Source organism: Orbicella faveolata, unplaced genomic scaffold (assembly GCF_042242905.1).
Source record: "Orbicella faveolata isolate gen_17 unplaced genomic scaffold, um_ofav_v1 contig_2, whole genome shotgun sequence".
NCBI classification, from domain to species: Eukaryota; Metazoa; Cnidaria; class Anthozoa; order Scleractinia; family Merulinidae; genus Orbicella; species Orbicella faveolata.
The window spans coordinates 16100630-16120270 of record NW_028301547.1 but is presented as its reverse complement, the minus strand read 5'-3'; the positions used below and the strand labels follow the sequence as shown (position 1 = coordinate 16120270).

At 44.3% G+C, this 19641-nt stretch overlaps 2 protein-coding genes, 1 long non-coding RNA gene and 2 pseudogenes across 4 annotated transcripts in view; all 5 read left to right on the top strand.

The window, feature by feature from the left end:
• LOC110049583 (uncharacterized) overlaps positions 1-19641 on the top strand; it is a 64450-nt pseudogene that overhangs the window by 26020 nt on the left and 18789 nt on the right. The window lies entirely within an intron of this gene.
• LOC149112145 (uncharacterized) lies at positions 1215-3186 on the top strand. The gene is made up of 2 exons (XR_016207523.1): positions 1215-1520; positions 2810-3186. It is a non-coding gene; the product is annotated as an uncharacterized LOC149112145 (long non-coding RNA).
• Positions 9454-10727, top strand: LOC149112144 (uncharacterized). The gene has a single exon (XM_089289888.1). It carries the CDS (start codon positions 9717-9719, stop codon positions 10629-10631), a length of 915 nt encoding a protein of 304 aa, XP_089146014.1. The 5' UTR covers positions 9454-9716; the 3' UTR covers positions 10632-10727.
• On the top strand, positions 11074-14173 carry LOC149112143 (uncharacterized). Its single transcript, XM_089288795.1, has one exon. The coding sequence runs from the start codon at positions 11219-11221 to the stop codon at positions 14171-14173; it is 2955 nt and encodes a 984-aa protein (XP_089144921.1). The 5' UTR covers positions 11074-11218.
• On the top strand, positions 18024-19448 carry LOC149112142 (uncharacterized; annotated as a pseudogene).

The following is a 19641-nucleotide window of genomic DNA, read 5'->3' as shown; positions in this document are numbered from 1 at the left end:
TTTTTACTTTTTGTAAAGCTAGCCTTGCTTATGTCTATCATCATTTCCCATTCGTTTCATTTAAACGTGTGACACATTTATTAACAATATTTACTTCTCGATGTCTTTTCAAAAATGTTATGTTTCGGGATCCCGCACTCCACAGTGCGGGACTAGTCCCGCGAACAACTAAATAAGGCTTGGCACACACTTAGTCAGGCCTTGTTCGGTTGTGAGTGTACTACAAAACTTCGGTCGCGCAATTTCAAACTTATTATTTTTGGGCCACTTTGTAGCAGCATTTGGTCAAATTCAAACAGAATTTATGTCGCCGTAAGTAGTTTTTGAATATTACCGCAGTAAAAGTTTGGCAAGGCTCATTGATGTTTGGCAATGCTCTTCTATTTCAGTTCTGAAGTTAGTTACCCCTCAGGCCATAGTTAATAGAGGGGAATGGTTATGAAACCCGACAAAGTTCTTTGTTGTATGTTTTTGTCCGCTTTTTTGGCCTTGACAGTGCACAAAACACAATAGTTGTTTACTCCGGACTGAGGAACTAACCAACGCGTTGGTTACGTAGTTCATGCATAGTGAATGAGCGCAAAACAAAAGATTGTGCACTGTCGTGGACCTTCCAATATAAATCTTGGCGTCTTTCTTTGCTCCTCTGATGTTTGCCGGGCTTCATAACCAGTCCCCTCTATTAACCATGCTCAGGCTGAATATTCGGTGCCCTTGCTGATACCAGCCTTGTGGTGAAACGGCTACTAATTGCCCCCGCAGGGTTTTGGCCCAGAGGCCAAAACCCGAGGAGGCACCCTAGGATTCCCCGCGTGTATACATACAAGGAATTTCAAAAAAGTAAGAAATGTGTTGGTAGTATGTAAGAAATGTGTTGGTAGTATGCGAAGCGTTCTCGATTTGATGAAACTAGGCGCGCACGGTGGTCTCGGGTATTGTGGGGCAAGGAAGCGGGCTCACAAAACAGCTGGATTGGTGTCGGGTACATAGAATTCTTGAGTTCAAAGTTCTTCAGCCACGAGGTCGTCTTCCGCCATCTTATTCATATTCATGAAGCCCCGCGCGTCGCAACTCTTAAATCATGATGATGATTGCATAAACATCCAGAACGCAACGGACGTCACATTAGAAACGTAATCCGGAAAGTATGTTGGCCAAGCTTATTGGCTAGACAATTTTAACTAGTCAATGAGCTTAGTTGTGGAACATACTGTGAAGTGAGACGAGTCGAAATGGTTCTAGTTCGCTGCCTTTTTTTGTCATAAATACATTTGTTGGCGTGGAAAAGTAGAATTCGCTAAATATTTCTTTCACAGTGTGCGGTGTGATTTGCGTTTGATCTAGGCAAACTAAAAGAATGTTTTCCTCTGACGAATTTTGGAAAGGTGCAATGTTTGGTGCAGTGATCTGTGGAATAATTACAGTGGTGTTGTTAAAGTTGTGGCATAAGAAGGCTGGGAAAAAAGCTAGGAAGTGGCCCACAGAAAATGATGAGCGATTTTGACAACTGCAGCAAGTGGGTGAGTTTGAAATGAACTTGGAAAAACTCGAAGCATGGATTATTGACTGTAAAGTGTTGAATAGACTCGATTTGTTGAACCTGAATATCCTGCGTGTGAGCGCTGCGTGTCCCTCGAATTTGACTTGAATCCTCTCGGCACCGAAATATTTTACTTTCTCCGTTATTTTTTATTCTTTCTTAAACAAGAACTAGCTTTGCTTTCCCATTCGTTCCAATTTAACGCTGGGCTCACTCTATTGACAATATATACTTTACGATGTGTTTTTTTTTAAAAATGTTGTTTCGAGTCCGTCGCTCCACGTTGTGGCACCAGTCCCGCGAAACTAGTAAATAAACCTTGGCACACACTCAAAAAGTGTGGTGTAGGTTACGGTTTGACTGTACAACAAAATTTCGGACGTTTCATTTCAGCCTGACAGCAGTTTTGGTCAAAACCAAACAAATTTTGACCATAGAACATTATTAGTTTTTTAGCCTGTTTACCTGGCAGGATTTGTCAGCGAGTGAATATCCATTTTAATCTCGCTTGGGCGAAGCCCGCGACGGAATTCGAGGTCAACTTCGCCACTGCCACTCGCGTCACGCTCGGCTTCGCTGCCAAAACAAAAAGCACTCGCGCGGAAATCTTTTCAGCTACGGAGCCAATGCAGGCTATTAGTTTTTATTAAGTTCGTCGACGTTTTCCGGATGCTTTCACTTTGTCACCCACCCCTAGGCTAAATTCTGTATCTGTTTCGTTTGCGTAGCATACTTTCAGCATATATATAAATTTGTGCACCAAAGAGTATATATTTAGGTGGCGTTTGTAAATTGCCCTAGGTGATTTTTCGTGTATTTCCGACTGTACAATAAAATTTCGGACGTTATATTTCCACAGACGTTTGCATTTCCACAGTTTTTTAGAATTAACTCTTAGCATGAATATGTTTTCGTAGCACTAAAATTTTGCGCTTCTAAACATTTCGGACGGCGCTGTGTGATTTATCAAAATTCTATCACCATTTCATCCACCATGCACCACTTTGCCGGCCTGTAAATATTTCACCTTGAGCAAATGTCACGACCGATGAAGCATAACCTATCTAGTGTTCTGTTTTTCATTGCGAGAGAAAAAAAAAACGGCGGATTACGAAATAGTAAAGATAAAGAGACAGAAAGAGAGAACTATCGCCCTTGTTTTGTTCATTGAAACATCGCGTGACTAACATATCCAGTCGCACAGGTTAACAAATATAATTGAAGAAACGAAGAAAAGCAGATTTGATTAGTTTTCTTTTCTCATTCTAGAAATACAGAACTCAAGCAAGAATGTACAACATGCAAGACGTCTTTGATTTTCTCTGTAGTGAACACTATGTTTTGAAGTGTAGTCAGTTGTAGAAATGAGAATTGTAAATGTTAGTTTACCTTACAAGATAATATGAACTTTTCGCTGAACAGTTCATGTAGCGATGAGTAGCAAAAACAAAAGACTGATTTTAAATGTCGCTTTTATCATTAGTAGAAAGAAAGCTGGTCTAGGACATAAACTAATGTGTATACAAGAATATTTCGTTTTCGTAACGCAAACGAATCAGAGCTGTGTTAGCTTTCAATTGTGAAAGTACACTTTCTGTGCAGTCATGTAAAACAGTGAAATAAAATTCCAAGACCTTGTAAACAGACTCGTAAGACTCGTGGTGTTCGAGTAAGCAAGAAACACGACGAACGCGTGACGGCCCGTCCTCAGTCAGGGGAATCCCCGAAATATGACATAATGGTGTTGCATTTCATTGGCCTTCCGCTTGACACAATAATACGTTTCTATATCTCGCCGAACAATCGGACGCTTTACAGGTAGCAGTTTGGTTTACAGCCTTTTTACTCGCATCTCACTCGATTTTACATCTCTATGACAACTTCATTAGAGGCTTATAAATTGCGAAACCTGGCATTGAAAATCTTTTCGCTCCTTAGAATTAATCCCAACAGTGCTGTATATTAAATCGTACAGAAACAAGAGGTAACTTCACTAATACGTAAACAAATATAGTTACCGTTGCTGCATCAGCTATAAAGCAAGTCAATTTTCGACCGTTCGATTCCAGTTCGATTCCAGTTTGTCGTGGAAATGTAAACTTCGCGTCTCCATTCGTCTTTTCGACGTGAAGCAGGTTTCTGTATCAGTCTCGTTTCTCGGCCCGGCAAGCCTTTGCTCAGAATGTTCACGATAGATGATGCGATCCGTCTTGTGAGTGTTGGTTGCGCTTCTGCACTCATACATTTCTTCCCCAAAACATCGGTTACTTCATTTGTTCTAACAATCTGTTCAGGTCTATCCAATCTGTTTGCGTGTCAATCATGCTTTAGCTTTTAGCCTCATTATAATCAGTTATAATACACTGTTTTCACTTAAAGCGCGGCCGAAATGCTCGTATTTCGACGACGGAATGGGATATCATCCGAATGGTGCGTGCTTGTGAATGTGACTTCGGGAACTTTTCCTAAATCCTACAATAGAGTAGTTTTGATCGATGAAACACCCACATATACAGCGTGGAGATGGCAGCAGAATATTGACTTCATCTTGTGATGAGTTTCAAAGATGTTTCTTGGACGAATGCTTTTGTTAGAGGTCGTCAAAGGAAAGCAATTCATCAGTTTACCAGTGTCGACCTTTAAATTAGCGTCGCCTGCAGTCAGTCTGTAAAGGCTATGTTTGTCGTATCAAAGAACTTGCTTCAAACATGTGGGCAGGCATTAACAGGCTCCCGGCGAACAGGCTCTCGGCGCGCTCTTCGGTTCGCTTTGGTCGCCGAATTTTTTTTCCCGTCCTCGCCGTTCGCAGGTAAGGCAGTCATGGTTACCAGCTGCTGCATGTAACATTTGGGTAGTACATGTGGGTAATACACGGTGGGTAGGCAGGCTCCCAGCATGCTCTTCGGTTTGTTTGGTGACTATTTGGGCTTACTGGCTCTGTCACAGTGATATGTGTATCCCCCGTGGGGATACACAAAACACTGATACGCGCCTGGGCATTCAACGAACAAAATGGCGGCTCGGTTGCGAGGTTTCAGCGAGCGCTGTAAAGAGTAGGAGAAACCAGAAATGAATTCGCGCCTAACGGAGCAGCTTAGAATTTCTTGAGTTTGGTTGTTCCAACCGACTCGATTGTACATCTGACTAAAACTTCGAGCAGGGGATACACATATCACTAATTATTTCTTGTGTATCCCCTAAACGCAGCCGTTAGATTGACTATCTACCTGATCGAAAAAAGGGCCAATTATTGCCGAAACTTGCTGGCTGCTTTCTCGCGACGACGTTTATACCCAGGTTGAGGTTTGCGGAGTTTCCAACTCGAATGTCTAAATATCTAAACTGAAATCGCGTGCAGGGGATACACGTATCACCAATTATTTCATGGCGCAGTGATATGTGTATCCCCATAAACACAACTGTTATAATACAGCGCATCAACCTTGTCAAAACTGCAGGCAATATTAGCACCCGACGTTTTTACACGGCTTGGGTTAACTGGAGTTTGAAACTCGATTATTCCACTAAAAACGCGTGCACGGGATAATAAGGGATACACATATCACTGATTATTTCATGAACTAGTGATATGTGTATCCCCATGGACACACCTGTTATGTTGGCTTTCTACCCAAGAAGAAATATGCCCATTACATTTGCATTGTCAAAACTGGCTTGCTAGAAATACTCACACCCGACATTTATTCATAGCTTGGGATTTCTGGAGTGTCACTGACCTCGGTTGTAGGGGACCGCATGCAGTGATACACATATCACTAATTATTACATGGCGCAGTAATATGTGTATCCCCTGAAGACAACCGTTATCTAGGCTATCTACCGAAGAATAAAAGTCGATTATTATGAAATTTGCTCGCAATATTCGCAGTATAGCAATGAATACAGCTTGAGACTGAACATATCTTACAAGAAGTCGAACTGAAAAACGGGTGCAGGGGATACACGAGTGCCATTAATCATTTTATGGCGAGCGGGTCGAAGCAGTGATACGTGTTTCACTCCACGAATAATTCAGATGCAAACAAGGCGATGAACAGTGGAGAATATGCGTTACTCGAGGGGTGAGAATGCACCGCGCAATTAATAATATGTGTGCGGGGATACACATATCACGCACCATGTCACGGGGATACACATATCACTGTGACAGCTTCACGTCTAGTAATTCAAGGAAAACCTCACTCGCGACAAATCTCTTACACAGTGTGCGGTGTAATTTGTGCTTGATCTGGACAAACGAACAGAATGTTTCCCTCTGACGAATTTTGGAAAGGTGCAATGTTTAGTGCAGTGATCTGTTGAATAATTACAGTGGTGTTGTTTATGTTGTGTGAGAAGAAAGGAACAGCGCTAAGACTGGAGCAGGGAACATATCTAAAAAGCGGCCTACAGAACATGCTGAGCGGTTTTGATAACTGCAGCAAATGGGTGAGTTTGAAATTAATAAGGAAAAAAATCGAAGGGCGAATTATTGACTGTAGAAGTTGTGATTCACTGTCTAAAATAGGCTCAGTTTCTCCTACGTTTCTTTCTCAAATTTGACACGAACCCGCGCGGCACCGTAAGATTTAACTTTGTCCGTTACTTTTTCTTTTTACTTTTTGTAGAGCTAGCCTTGCTTATGTCTATCATCATTTCCCATTCGTTTCATTTAAACGTGTGACACATTTATTAACAATATTTACTTCTCGATGTCTTTTCAAAAATGTTATGTTTCGGGATCCCGCACTCCACAGTGCGGGACTAGTCCCGCGAACAAGTAAATAAGCCTTGGCACACACTTAGTCAGGCCTTGTTCGGTTCTGATTGTACCACAAAACTTCGGTCGCGCAATTTCAAACTTATTATTTTTGGGCCACTTTGTAGCAGCATTTGGTCAAATTCAAACAGAATTGATGTCGCCGTAAGTAATTTTTGAATATTACCGCAGTAAAAGTTTGGCAAGGCTCATCGATGTTTGGCAATGCTCATCGATTTCAGTCTGAAGTTAGTTACCCCTCAGGATGCTCAGGCTGAATATTCGGTGCCTCTGCTGATACCAATAATAACCAATAATAATAAGTACCTGATACCAATGTATGCTGTGTTTGTGAACAAATCTGATATCTTGCCCGAAAGTACTTGAATTGATTTTGTTCAGTAGGACCGTAACAGCAAAAGTTAGGGCGTCTAATTATTTCGGACAACGCTGTTGTAATTTATCAAAATCCTATCCACCATTCTGTCACTTTGCCGTCTGCCTGTAAATAACTCGTCCTTGAACAAAGATAGCGTCCTTTGTCACGTAATGGCAGAATGGCTCGAAACAAGGAAAGACATAACCTGCGATCTGGTGTTCTGTTTTTTTTCTGCATAAAACAAGAACGTTAAGGATTTCTAGGACGATATTAATTGCGCGGTGCATTCTCACCCCTCGAGTAACGCATATTCTCCACTGTTCATGGCTTTGTTTGCATCTGAATTATTCGTTGAGTGAAACACATATCACTGCTTCGACCCGCTCACCATACAATGATTAGTGGCACTCGTGTATCCCCTACACCCGCTTTTCAGTTCGCCGTTTAGTGAGATATGTTAAGTCTCAAGCTGTATACATTGCTATAGTGCGAATATTGCTAGCAAGTTTCATAATAATCGACTTTTATTCTTCGGTAGATAGCCTGGATAACGGCTGTCTTCAGGGGATACACATATCACTGCGCCAGGTAATAATTAGTGATATGTGTATCCCCTGCATATGGTCGTATACAACCGAGGTCAGTGAAACTCCAGAAATCCCAAGCTATGAATAAATGTCGGATGTGAATATTTCCAGCAAGCCAGTTTTGACAATGCAAATGTAATGGGCATTTTTCCTCTTGGGTAGACAGCCAATATAACAGCTGTGTCCATGGGGATACACGTATCACTAGTTCATGAAATAATCAGTGATATGTGTATCCCTTATTATCCACGCGTTTTTAGTTTGAGTTTCAAACTCAAGTAGACCCAAGCCGTGTAAAAACGTCGGGTGCGAATATAGCCAGCAGTTTTGACAAGGTTCATGCGCTGTTGTGTTTACCTATGGGGCTAGACATATCACTGCGCCATGAAATAATTAGTGATATGTGTATCCCTGCACGCGATTTCAGTTTAGCTATTTAGAAAATCGAGTTACAAACTCCGCAAATCCCAACCTGGGTATAAACGTCGTCGCGAGTATGCAGCCAGCAAGTTTCGGCAATAATTGGCCCTTTTTTCGATCAGGTACATAGCCAATCTAACGGCTGTGTTTAGGGGATACGCATATCACTGCGCCATGAAATAATTAGTGATATGTGTATCCCCTGCACGCGATTTCAGTTTAGCTATTTAGAAAATCGCGTTGGAAACTCTGCAAATCCCAACCTGGGTATAAACGTCGTCGCGAGTATGCAGCCAGCAAGTTTCGGCAATAATTAGCCCTTTTTTCGATCAGGTACATAGCCAATCTAACGGCTGTTTAGGGGATACACATATCACCGCGCCATGAAATAATTAGTGATATGTGTATCCCCCGCACGCGATTTCAGTTTAGCTATTTAGAAAATCGCGTTGAAAACTTTGCAAATCGCAACCTGGGTATAAACGTCGTCGCGAGTGTGCAGCCAGCAAGTTTCAGCAGTAATTGGCCCTTTTTTCGATCAGGTACATAGCCAATCTAACGGCTGTGTTTAAGGGATACACATATCACTGCGCCATGAAATAATTAGTGATATGTGTATCCCCTCAGTCCCCTGCTCGAAGTTTTAGTCAGATATTCAATCGAGTCGGTTGGAACTCAGTCTAAACTCCAGAAATCCTAAGCTGCTCCGTTGGGCGCGAATATTGTATTGAATTTGACAATAACTGGCGTTTAGTTCTTATAGATACATAGCGTATGTAACGGCTGTGTTTATGGCGATACACACATCACTACGTCAGAAATAATTCCTGCACGCTATGAAAGCAGTATGTAACTATGTTAGTTACTCACTCATCATGTCATAACTACAGTGCATTGTATCTTCATGAAGCTTTACTGCTTAACTCCTTCGATACGTCAATAAAACTCTTGTGTCACTTGAATGGACTCCTCCATATTGAAATTTTACTACACAAATGTACACTGTATGAAAAGAACAGTAAACACTGTTTGCTCCTTACTTCCGGTCAACTCGACCCCTTCTCGATTTACCTGTAAAGTTCGACTTCTTATCATAGTATTTGGTGACATCTCTATTGAGGTACGGGTGGAGGTTCTGATTGCCCATTCACTGGTGAGGGTAAAGTTTCTAAAGTTTCTAGCGGGGGTTGATCATGACTTCCTGAGGCAACTTCTACTGATGCATTCCCATGAGGTAACGATAGTGATTGTCCCACAGTATCGGAGGAAACAGTGTTTAGAGTTTTCTTAGAAGATAACACATTAAGGAAGTTACTTATCTGTGAGGATGTTTCGTCGATTTCATCCTGAATAACTTCAGTCTCGAAGATGTCTTTCTCTATTTCGTTTGGTTCTTCGAGTAGAGCGGCGATCTTTTCGTCCAAACCCTTAATTTTCTCCTTCTTTCGTGCCAGCTGTTCCAAAATGTTGTTCAGAGATACAATGTCTTCTTCTGTTGGCGTTTCCTTAGCCATGAGAGTGGGAGCCTTCTGAAGAATTTGTGTTAGATGAGCTCTGTAGCCCGCTCGTGAAGCTCTGTGTTTGGGTAGATTGTCCGTCATTCTTGGCCTGAAATCCTGGTCCCGGCACCAAAATTATGTCGCGCTCTATTGTTTTTGCAGACAATAGGAATTCCCGAGGGTATTGAATATATACATTGATAATTACTACTTACTGTATGAATAAAAGAGGATTTCATTGCGCGTTTTTGCGCGCTGTCTTTTCGCTGATTCTCTTCTTCCCCTAGCTCCATTCTTCTCTCTTTTTGTTCTCCATATTATCCAGGCTCATTGCGCATTTTTTTTCCTTTTTTCACCTTGTACCCCTTACAATTGAATTATTCCTCTGTTTAAAGCATGTTTCACGCTGCACGAAAACGCGCATCGCATGTTTTTATCACTAGCTCCCTGGTGAATATAAAGGGGATGATTTTTTTCTTTCTCCCTGTTGCCTCTACTTTCTTGTCATTTACAGTTTACCGTTTTTATAGGAATGTCTTCTTTAAATTTTTTTAAACTGTGTAAAATTTTGGCGGATCACGATCAGTGCATACAGTGGTGCAAGGAACACAACCTGCTCGCGTCGTCAGTTATGTGTCCACGGGAAAATTGTAGCAATACATTGACGTGGACACGACGAGCTTCATCGCGAGATGGGTTCGAATGGCGGTGTTCGAGAAGAAAATGCAATGGCATGGCATCAATGCGCCAGAACTCATGGTTTTCTGGAAGCAGGCTGTCCATTGAAAAAGTATTAGCCGTAACGTACGCTTGGGCGCACAAATTTACTATTACTCAAGCAGTGCACGAGACCTCACTAGATGACGAAACCACGTCAACAGAAACGGTGATAGATTGGTATAACTATTGCCGAGAGGTTTGTGCCGACAGAATCATGAATCATCATGCGGGGCAAATAGGCGGACCAGGTAAGACTGTGGACGACGAGTCCAAGTTTGGCAAAACGAAGTACAACCGCGGTCGCTACATCGAAGGACAGTGGGTCTTTCGCGGCATCTGCCGCGAGACCAAGGCCTGCTTTCTTGTTCCGGTAGCGCAAAGGGATAAAGACACACTCTTGCCCATAATACGCGCCCACATATTGCCGGGGACACGCGTGATGAGCGACATGTGGAAAGCTTACGATTGCCTAAAAGACGAGGGCTATGGTCATCTCACAGTTAACCACAGCCTAAACTTCGTAGACCCAGATACAGGTGGGCACACCCAGCGCATTGAAAATACATGGTGGGGAGTCAAACGAAGTATGCCTCGTACAGGAACATCCAAAGATCTCTTTGAAAGCTACCTACAGGAACGGATGTGGCGTAAGCACTATGGAGATGATCCTTTTGAAAACATTATCAAGCATATCGCCGACTTGTACGAAGTGCGCAAAGATGCTTAAATTGTTCCTCGTACCACTGTATGCACTGTTCGTGATCTGATCGCCACTTCATGGAGGAAAGAAACAAAATACACAGCTTCATCGCATGGGTCTGAACTTGAGGAAGGAAATCAAGGGGAAAAAAACGTCGAGAGACGCTACAGGTAAGCTATAATTTTTATTTCACTTTGTTTACATTTACAAAATTAGTATAATAGTGGCTAATCCGCTCAACAGATTATCGCTAACCGCAAGCAGCCGGTTTTGCTTAGGCCTAAAGCAGTATTTTTAAGCTTTTTTAAACTAGCGAACAGGTCTAAATCGCTATTATTTTAAGCAGTTTTAAGCCTGCGTTCAGTTTAAAAATACCGTAAATGCGGCCCAAATTATGATATTTCGCATCGGATGTCCGTAATTTAGACCTAAAACTCGACAAATTATTCTAAGTCTCCAAGAAATCGTTCCATTTTTGCGTATTTTAGATAGAAAATTGGAAAAAAGTATGCGACACTTAGAAAAAAAATGGTAAAATTTAGAGTTATTCAAATCATACAAGTCTCAAAGGAGCGCTATTGTTTACTCTATTGTTTAGTTAAACAAAGAACTGTATGCATAATAAATGTATGGGGTTATACGGAAATCTTGCCCAAGGTGCCTCCAACGGAACTCAACAAGCCTCTTCCCAAGTTATTCACGTTCCCCTGAATATGCAACCACCGCAACAAAATCCACCTGGGAATACCTCGAATCCTTCACCTCACTCGTCAAGTAATCAAACTCCTAACCCTCACAATCACAGTAGTCGTCTTCCAAAGTTAAACTTACCAACCTTTTCTGGAAACCCACTACATTGGTTCACATTCTGGGATTCCTTCGAAGCAGCAGTCCACTCTAACACAGGCCTTGGTGGGGTACAAAAATCCACCTATCTTAAGGCTCAACTAATTATAATGGGTGATGCGTCGAGAGCTGTGGCTGGATTCCCCCTTACAAATAGCAATTATGAGCAAGCCGTAAACCTCTTAAGGGAACGTTTTGGGCAACCAAACAAAATCATCAATGCGCACATGCAAGCTCTTCTGGATCTCCCGAACCCTGTCTATGAACCCTCAAGTTTGCAACTATTCTATGACACCATGGAAAATCATGTAAGAGGATTAGAATCTCTCGGACGGTCTCATGAGACTTATGGGGATCTCCTCGTTCCAATTGTTCTGGGAAAGGTACCCTCTGATATGCGAACAAATTTGGCTCGCGACCACAATGGTCCTGAATGGAAGTTCCAACAGTTAAGGGAATCCATCCTCAAAGAAATTCGAATCCTGGAAATAGGCGTACACACAAATTCTCCAAAGGGTGCTCGTACAGGAGTTCCCCCTGCAGTCACCAACTCATTTCTCACTCAAACTGACAGAAAGCTACCAGACCCTCCACGATTTAGACCACCAGGAACAAAGGGGAAATGTACATATTGTAAGGGTCCTCATCCAGCATACAACTGCAATGTGGTAACTGACTGTCAAGAAAGGTGGGGTATCGTCAAGGGAGAGAAACTCTGCTTCAACTGCCTAGGAAGCCACAAATCTACTGCCTGTCAATCACGATACCGATGCCATAAATGTCGAGGGAAGCACCACACCAGTCTCTGCACAGGGCCACCACCTTTCACACCCAATGCCAACTTCCGAGGTACTAATCAACATCAAGCACCTAGTACCCCTAATACCAGACCCCAAGCCACAAATCAATGTGAACAACCACCAGCAGCTCATGTGCATGCCACTCTTGCACCGATACAACTCACACCTCCAACCAGTTTGCCGCACTTGGGTCAGACTTCCTTGCTCAAGACAGCTATAGCTACAGTGTGCACAGATCACATTTGTTGTGAAGCCAACATTCTCTTTGATGAAGGGGCTCAACGTTCATTCATCACTCACACCCTAGCTAACCAACTGGGACTAGAAACCTCATTAAAGGAAGATATTCATCTATCAGCCTTTGGAGGACAAACATCAGCTGTTAGACACCTTCCTCTGGCTACCGTAAATGTTGTGACAACTTCTGGTGAAAAAATTCCACTCCATGTTTTAGTGGTAGAGAAGATAGCTACACCCCTTCAAACCCATATGCACCAAGGTATGGGAGACCTCCCTCACCTTAGAGGACTAAAACTTGCACATCCAATTACATCTGATGAGAGCTTTGAAGTTTCACTCCTTATTGGTGCGGATCACTACTGGGATTTGATTGAAGATCATGTTATCCGTGGACATGGACCAACAGCGGTTGCGTCAAAAATTGGTTATCTCCTTTCAGGACCATTACAAGCATCCTCGAGTCTCCCTTCAACTACCGTTGTGAACTTACTGCAAACCATGTCATCTACAAAGGAGGATGAACTTGACCTAGAAAAATTTTGGTCTCTAGAAGCTATGGGCATCTCTCCACAATCAGAGAAGAATGATCATGAAGTTTTCCTGGAAAACTACATCAATACCTCAATCACAAGAAATCAAGATGGCAGTTTCAATGCAAAATTCCCCTGGAAGGAGGACTCCCCAATACTTCCAACAAATTACATCAAGTGTGAAAGGCACACCCGTTCTATGGTTCGTCGTCTTGCTGCCACACCTCAACTCTTGACTACTTATGGGAACATCATAACTGAGCACGAAGCACGTGGATTCATTGAGAGAGTTGATGATGCCAAGCCTACAGACAATGCGCACTATATCCCTCGCCACCCAGTAAAGAAAGGCTCAGCTACAACACCAATCAGAATTGTTTATGACTACAGCTTCCACTCTTCACCTGACGCCCCTAGCCTGAATGATTGCCTTCTTGTTGGCCCCCCATTCCTTAACAGCATGTGTTCGATTCTTCTGCGATTCCGTACCTTCACTTATGGCTTGTCAACAGACATCGAAAAGGCATTCCTCCATGTTGGCCTGAATGAAAGTGATAGAGACTTTACCAGATTTTTCTGGTTATCTAACCCTGAGGATCCGGAAAGCAAGTTTCAAATCTACCGCTTCAAGACTGTTCTGTTTGGCTCTACCAGCTCCCCATTCATGTTGAATGCAACACTCCACCACCACCTGGACAACTACAACACACCTGTGGCTGAAGATATGAAGGAGAATATCTATGTTGACAATGTCAACTCAGGCTGCGATCAAGAACTAGAAGCTGTTGACTACTATAAGGAGGCACGGTCCATCATGAATGACGCCCACTTCAACCTGCGCTCCTGGTCCTCAAATAGCTCATCACTCAGAGCACAAGCTGCAAAGGATAGTACCGCTGATACAAATGACATTGTGAACATTCTTGGCTTGAAATGGGACCCTCCTACAGATACCCTTACTCTGACTTCAAGCAAAGACAAGGCCAAACAGCAGTTGGTTATCAAACGCAGTGTATTACAAGTCTCATCCAAGGTCGATGATCCTCTAGGGCTCTTGTCTCCAGTAACCATAAGGGCCAAATTGCTGATCCAAGAATTGTGGCAACAACAGCTGGAGTGGGATGAGCCACTTTCACCTGAGCTGAGCAGCTGATGGCATGAGATTGCTGCCAACATAAGGGAAGCAGCTACTATAACCTTCCCTAGACGCTTCTTCCCATCCTTGCGGATGCCAGTCCTAAGGCCTATGGAGCTGTCTCCTATATTACCAGTGGCGATCAGTGCTCCCTAGTCATGGCTAAATCGAGAGTCGCTCCTTTAAAGAAGTTGACCCTACCACAGTTAGAGCTCATGGCTGCACTAACTGGCGCAAGATTGGCAAGTTTCATTTCTCAGACGCTTAAGTCCAGATACCCTAACCTGATGGTCAAGCTGTGGTCTGATAGTGAAATAGTTCTCCATTGGCTGTCAAGCTGCAAACCGTTAAAGCAGTTTGTGGCCAACCGCGTGAAGGAAATCAAAGGGACATTTCCCATGCCACACTGGAACCACTGCCCAACAGCGGACAATCCTGCTGATTTACTCACGCGCGGAATCAATGCACAACAACTTCAGAGCTCCCCTTTGTGGAAATATGGTCCACAGTGGCTTCTGTCTGAGTCCCAATGGCCACACTGGAAACCCTCACAAGCCCTTCACCTGAATCTCTCGCAGCCACTTGAGGAAGAAACCCCCACTAGTGACTCTGTTCCAGCACAACCTCCAGAAGAGAAGACTGGAATTCACCGTGTCATTGATGCCTCTAAATACAGTACGCTGCCTAAACTGGTGGGTGTGACAGCCTATGTCCTACGCCTTCTCAGACGAATGCGCAAACTTGAACCAGAGCATGTGGGACCTCTGTCCGCCACAGAACGACACCTCGCTCTTCATAAATGGATCAAGACCTGTCAAGCACTGAACTACCCTGATGAAATAGCTAACCTGACTTGTCGCTCTCGAACTCGCCTCCCCCTTGTACGGCAGCTTAGTCTCTTCCTTGATGCCGATGACTTTCTTTGCTGCGGGGGGAGGATTCACAATGCTCCACTGGATGACTCAGCAAAATTTCCCTTCCTCCTTCCTCCAAGCCATCCGCTCACAAAGTTAATCATCCATGATGCTCATGTCAAGCAACTACATTCTGGAGTCAATGTCACAGTAACTGCACTTCGTCAAACCTTTTGGATTACATCCATACGTGAACACGTTAGGAAACAACTCAAGCACTGTGTGACATGCCGAAAGCTAGAAGGGACAGCCTACAGAGCTCCAGATCCTGCACCCTTACCTAAACTGAGAGTCCAACGAGCAACACCATTTTCAGTGACTGGAGTGGACTTTACTGGACCCCTTTATGTGCGATCAGAGAGTGGCATTACCAAGAGCTACATTTGTCTGTTCACATGCGCTGTAACGAGAGCAGTACATCTGGAAGTCGTCAGTGACCTCTCAGAGAAAAGTTTTCTTCAAGCCTTCCGGCGATTCTCAAGTCGCTGATCTCTACCACAGCACATGATATCAGATAATGCTTCCACGTTCCTTGCATCTGCAGAAACACTCAATGATCTATTCCAGTCTCCCTCACTAAAGGAACAGCTCAGCCGACAAGGTGTTGAGTGGAAGTTTATCCCTAAACGAGCGCCCTGGTACGGAGGCTTCTGGGAGCGACTTATTGGACTGACGAAGAGAGCTATTAAGCAGACACTTGGCAGAACATCTATCACCCTGACAGAACTCCAAATGCTCGCCGTCGAAGTAGAGGCCATTCTTAATGATCACCCTATCACCTATGTATCAAGTGATTGTGCAGATGAAGAGCCCCTAACACCTTCTCATCTCTTAAATGGAAGGAGAATCACTTCACTGCCTTACCCCATTGCCGATGATGATCCATTTGATCCCGACTATGGAAGTACCTCTGACATGAGGCAACGTGTAGCAGCACAAGCTCAGATCCTCGAACGTTTCTGGAACAGATTCAGACACGAATACCTGACTTCTCTTCGCGAATTCCACAGAACCACCGGGACCAATGAGCAATCGATCAAGAAAGGAGACGTAGTGTTGGTCCATAACGAGGGTCCCAGATCGTCCTGGAAACTAGCAGTCGTAGAGGAAGTGATTAGAGGAGGTGATGGCCTTGTTCGGGCAGCGCACATACGTACAAGTACCGGATCCACCAACAGACCAGTCAATAAACTGTATCCACTTGAAATAACTGCAAGTACCGCTGCCTCTAGACCTGCATCGCCTGACTGTCCTGAACAACAATCTACTACAGTCACATCATCCAGACCTAGACGAGCTGCAGCTGCTGAAGCTATGATGAGAATCGCAGATTGGACGAACAGCCTCCTCGCCCCCCCGGAGGATGTCGTAGAGACTTAGAGACTAATAAGTGAACATTCTAAATACATTTTCTTACGCTGTTTTATTGTTATTTGTAATCAAGCGAGTTGCGGTCAGCGGTTTCTGTTTACTTGATATGGTTCGTGTAACACACGCGAGAAACACATGGTTTTCTGTATGCTTTCATGGCCGCCTTGTGAAACACTTATTTTCTGAATATACATAGTTGAATGACACTTTGTCGACTCTTTGGTATTTCTTCACTGTAACTCTGTCTTCACGACAATACTGTCCTTCGCCGCAATATGCTGCAAAAGACGAAAAAAGGCCACAAAATGGAAGACCAGTGGAATGGACCGTACACCGTAGAAGAACTAGACTTAAAAAAAGGAACCTGCAGGTTGCGGGGAAAGAACGGTACATTGCTTCAGAGGAGAGTAAACGTCAAAGAACTGAAAATGTACAGGATCCAATCCATCCCTCAGCAGCGAGCACACCAATCATTGCAGCAGCCTGCAATATCATCCCAGCAGTCTACACCATTAAGTCAGCCAGCACCTCCACAGCAGGTATCACCACCCCAGCAGGCAGTACCTCAGAAGACAGCACCACTCCAACAGGCAGCACAACCCCAGCAGCCAGCACCATCTCAGCGGCCAGCAACAGCCCAACAGGCAGCACCATGCAGGCAGCCAACACCTCCCCAGCAGGCAGTACCACCCCAGAAGGCAGCACCACCTCAGCAGGCAGTACCACCTGAGCAGCCAGAAACACCCTCGCAGACAACACCAGCCCAACAGGCCGCACCGACTATTCAGCGTGCAACCCCCCAGCAGGTGGCACAACTCCAGCAGACAGTACCACCTTAGAAGGCAGCATAAATCAAGCAGGCAGCACCACCTCAGCAGGCAGTACCACCTGAGCAGCCAGAAACACCCTCGCAGGCAACACCAGCCCAACAGGCCGCACAAACCATTCAGCATGCAACCCCCCAGCAGGTGGCACAACCCCAGCAAACAGTACCACCTCGGAAGGCAGCAGAAAGCAAGCAGGAAGCACAACCCCAGCAAACAGTACCACCTCGGAAGGCAGCAGAAAACAACCAGGCAGCACCACCCCAGCAGGCAGAACCTTTCCTGCAGACAACACCAGCCCAAATGGCAGCACCAACCCAGCAGGCAGCACCACTCCAGCAAACAGCACCACCTCAGCCTCCAGCAATGCCTCAGCGGCCAACACAAACCCACCAGGCAGCACCATCCAAACAGCCAGCAAAACTTCCACGGGCAGCACCAACCCAGAAGGTGGCACCATGCAGGCAGCCAGCATCTCCCCAGCAGGCAGCATCAACCAAGAAGCCAGCACCTCCTCAACAGGCAGCACCAACCAAGCAGCCAGCACCTCCTCAACAGGCAGCACCACCCCATAGGGCTGCACCAACCAAGGAGCAAGCAACACCCCGGCGACCAGAACCACCCAAGCAGCCAGTACCAACCCAGCAGGCAGCACCACCCAAGCAGCCAGCAACTCCCCAACAGCCAACTCCAACATCCAAACAGCCAACAAGGCAGCAGCAGCCAACACCACTCAAGCGACCAGCACCATCCAAATGATCCAAACTACCCAAACAGCCGGGACCACCATGCAAGAAACCAAAAAGACCTGAGCAGCGAGTAGAACCACCACACTTTGATCCAAGTGACAAAGTATTGGCCATTGCAGAGGAAGACATCACTTTCAGTTTCAATGCTGTGATTAAAAACCACCTTTCTGAAATTCCGAGGGGCTCTAAGGACAGCTGACGTCACAAAATATTCAATGGGCACATTTTTTCAGAAGGAGAAGAGCCAACTGAAAAGGAAGTTTAATGTATTTTTTGGAGACTTTGAGGAAAGTCAAACCTATTGTATGGTTAATTTAATTGGAAAGCACTTCCCCACAGTCAAGCAAAAATACCTAATGGAGGTACTACTCCCAGAAGCTCTAATTTGCCTGTGCTGTCATCAGCTGAAAATTACATATGACCAGGCCGACAATCTATCGAGTAATGGAGGTGCAAGTAAAGTAGGGCAGTTCTTGGACAAACTGTGGCAGAAAAAAAGGGCAAAGAATCCAAAAAGAAACATGCAACAAAAAGAAGGCCAGAGGCTGATCCTGAAATTATGTTTCTGAAGCGTTCCAAAATGGATCAGCAGTCCATTCTTAAAATGCAAAGGCCAAAGTTCCAACTGGATGGCAACGATGTTGATATAAGAAAAAGTGCCATGTTAACAGACAAACACATTCAGATGGCTCAGGAGCTGTTGCATCAGCAATTTCCTCACATTGAGGGACTGCTGTCACCTACAATTGGTACAGCCCAACAGTTCCCAGTGATGAGGAACAACTCCATTCAAGTGCTACACACTGGTGGTATGCACTGGGTGTGTGTTAGCAACATTGGCTGCAAGCAGAAAAATGAAGTTCGACTCTATGACAGTCTATATAGAGGAATATCACCATTCACCAAAGAACAGATTGCTGCCCTGCTGTTCATTCAGGACAGTGATCAAATTGAAGTCTCCATCCCACCTGTTGACGAGCAAACAAATGGAACAGACTGTGGTGTATTTGCTATCGCATTTGCCACAGCACTCTGCTACAAGCTAGACCCGGCGTCCCTCAAGTTCAACAGGCGAGCAATAAGGGCACATCTTTGGAATTCCCTTTAGAATGGGTACATTGGTATATTCCCTTTTGATGAAACATCAAGGAATGGCTTGGAAAGGGCTGATACCATCCAGGTGTACTGCGACTGCTGCCTCCCATACAACCCCAGCAGAGATCAAATGGCAGAATGTGCATATTGCAACAAAATAATGGTTTCATCAAACCTGCCAAAAAATTGCTAATAAAGTTTTTAAGTATCAAAGGTTCCAATGGAAGTGCAACCACAGTAAATTGGGTTAGACACAAATACCCAGTTGTTTTCTTCATGACATATTATTTCTCAAGTCATACATTTTGCAATGAGCTTTCCAACCAGGTAGAAAACTACTAAGTTGAGTTACTGCTGGCATTTAATTACAAGTTAAGGAAACCTTACAGAGTGGTTTGGAAAGCACTGCTGCTATCCAGGCTACTGTAACAGCTGCCTTCCATGCAGCCATCCAAGTGAAACTGGCAAAATTATGCACAAATTTCAACAAATGGTTTCATCCATTGAGCCAAAAAATGCTAACATTTCGTTTT

Coding starts and splice junctions, on each gene's coding strand:
- LOC149112143 (XM_089288795.1), top strand. CDS start 11,219: ATGCATAATAAATGTATGGGGTTATACGGAAATCTTGCCCAAGGTGCC.
- LOC149112144 (XM_089289888.1), top strand. CDS start 9,717: ATGTCTTCTTTAAATTTTTTTAAACTGTGTAAAATTTTGGCGGATCAC.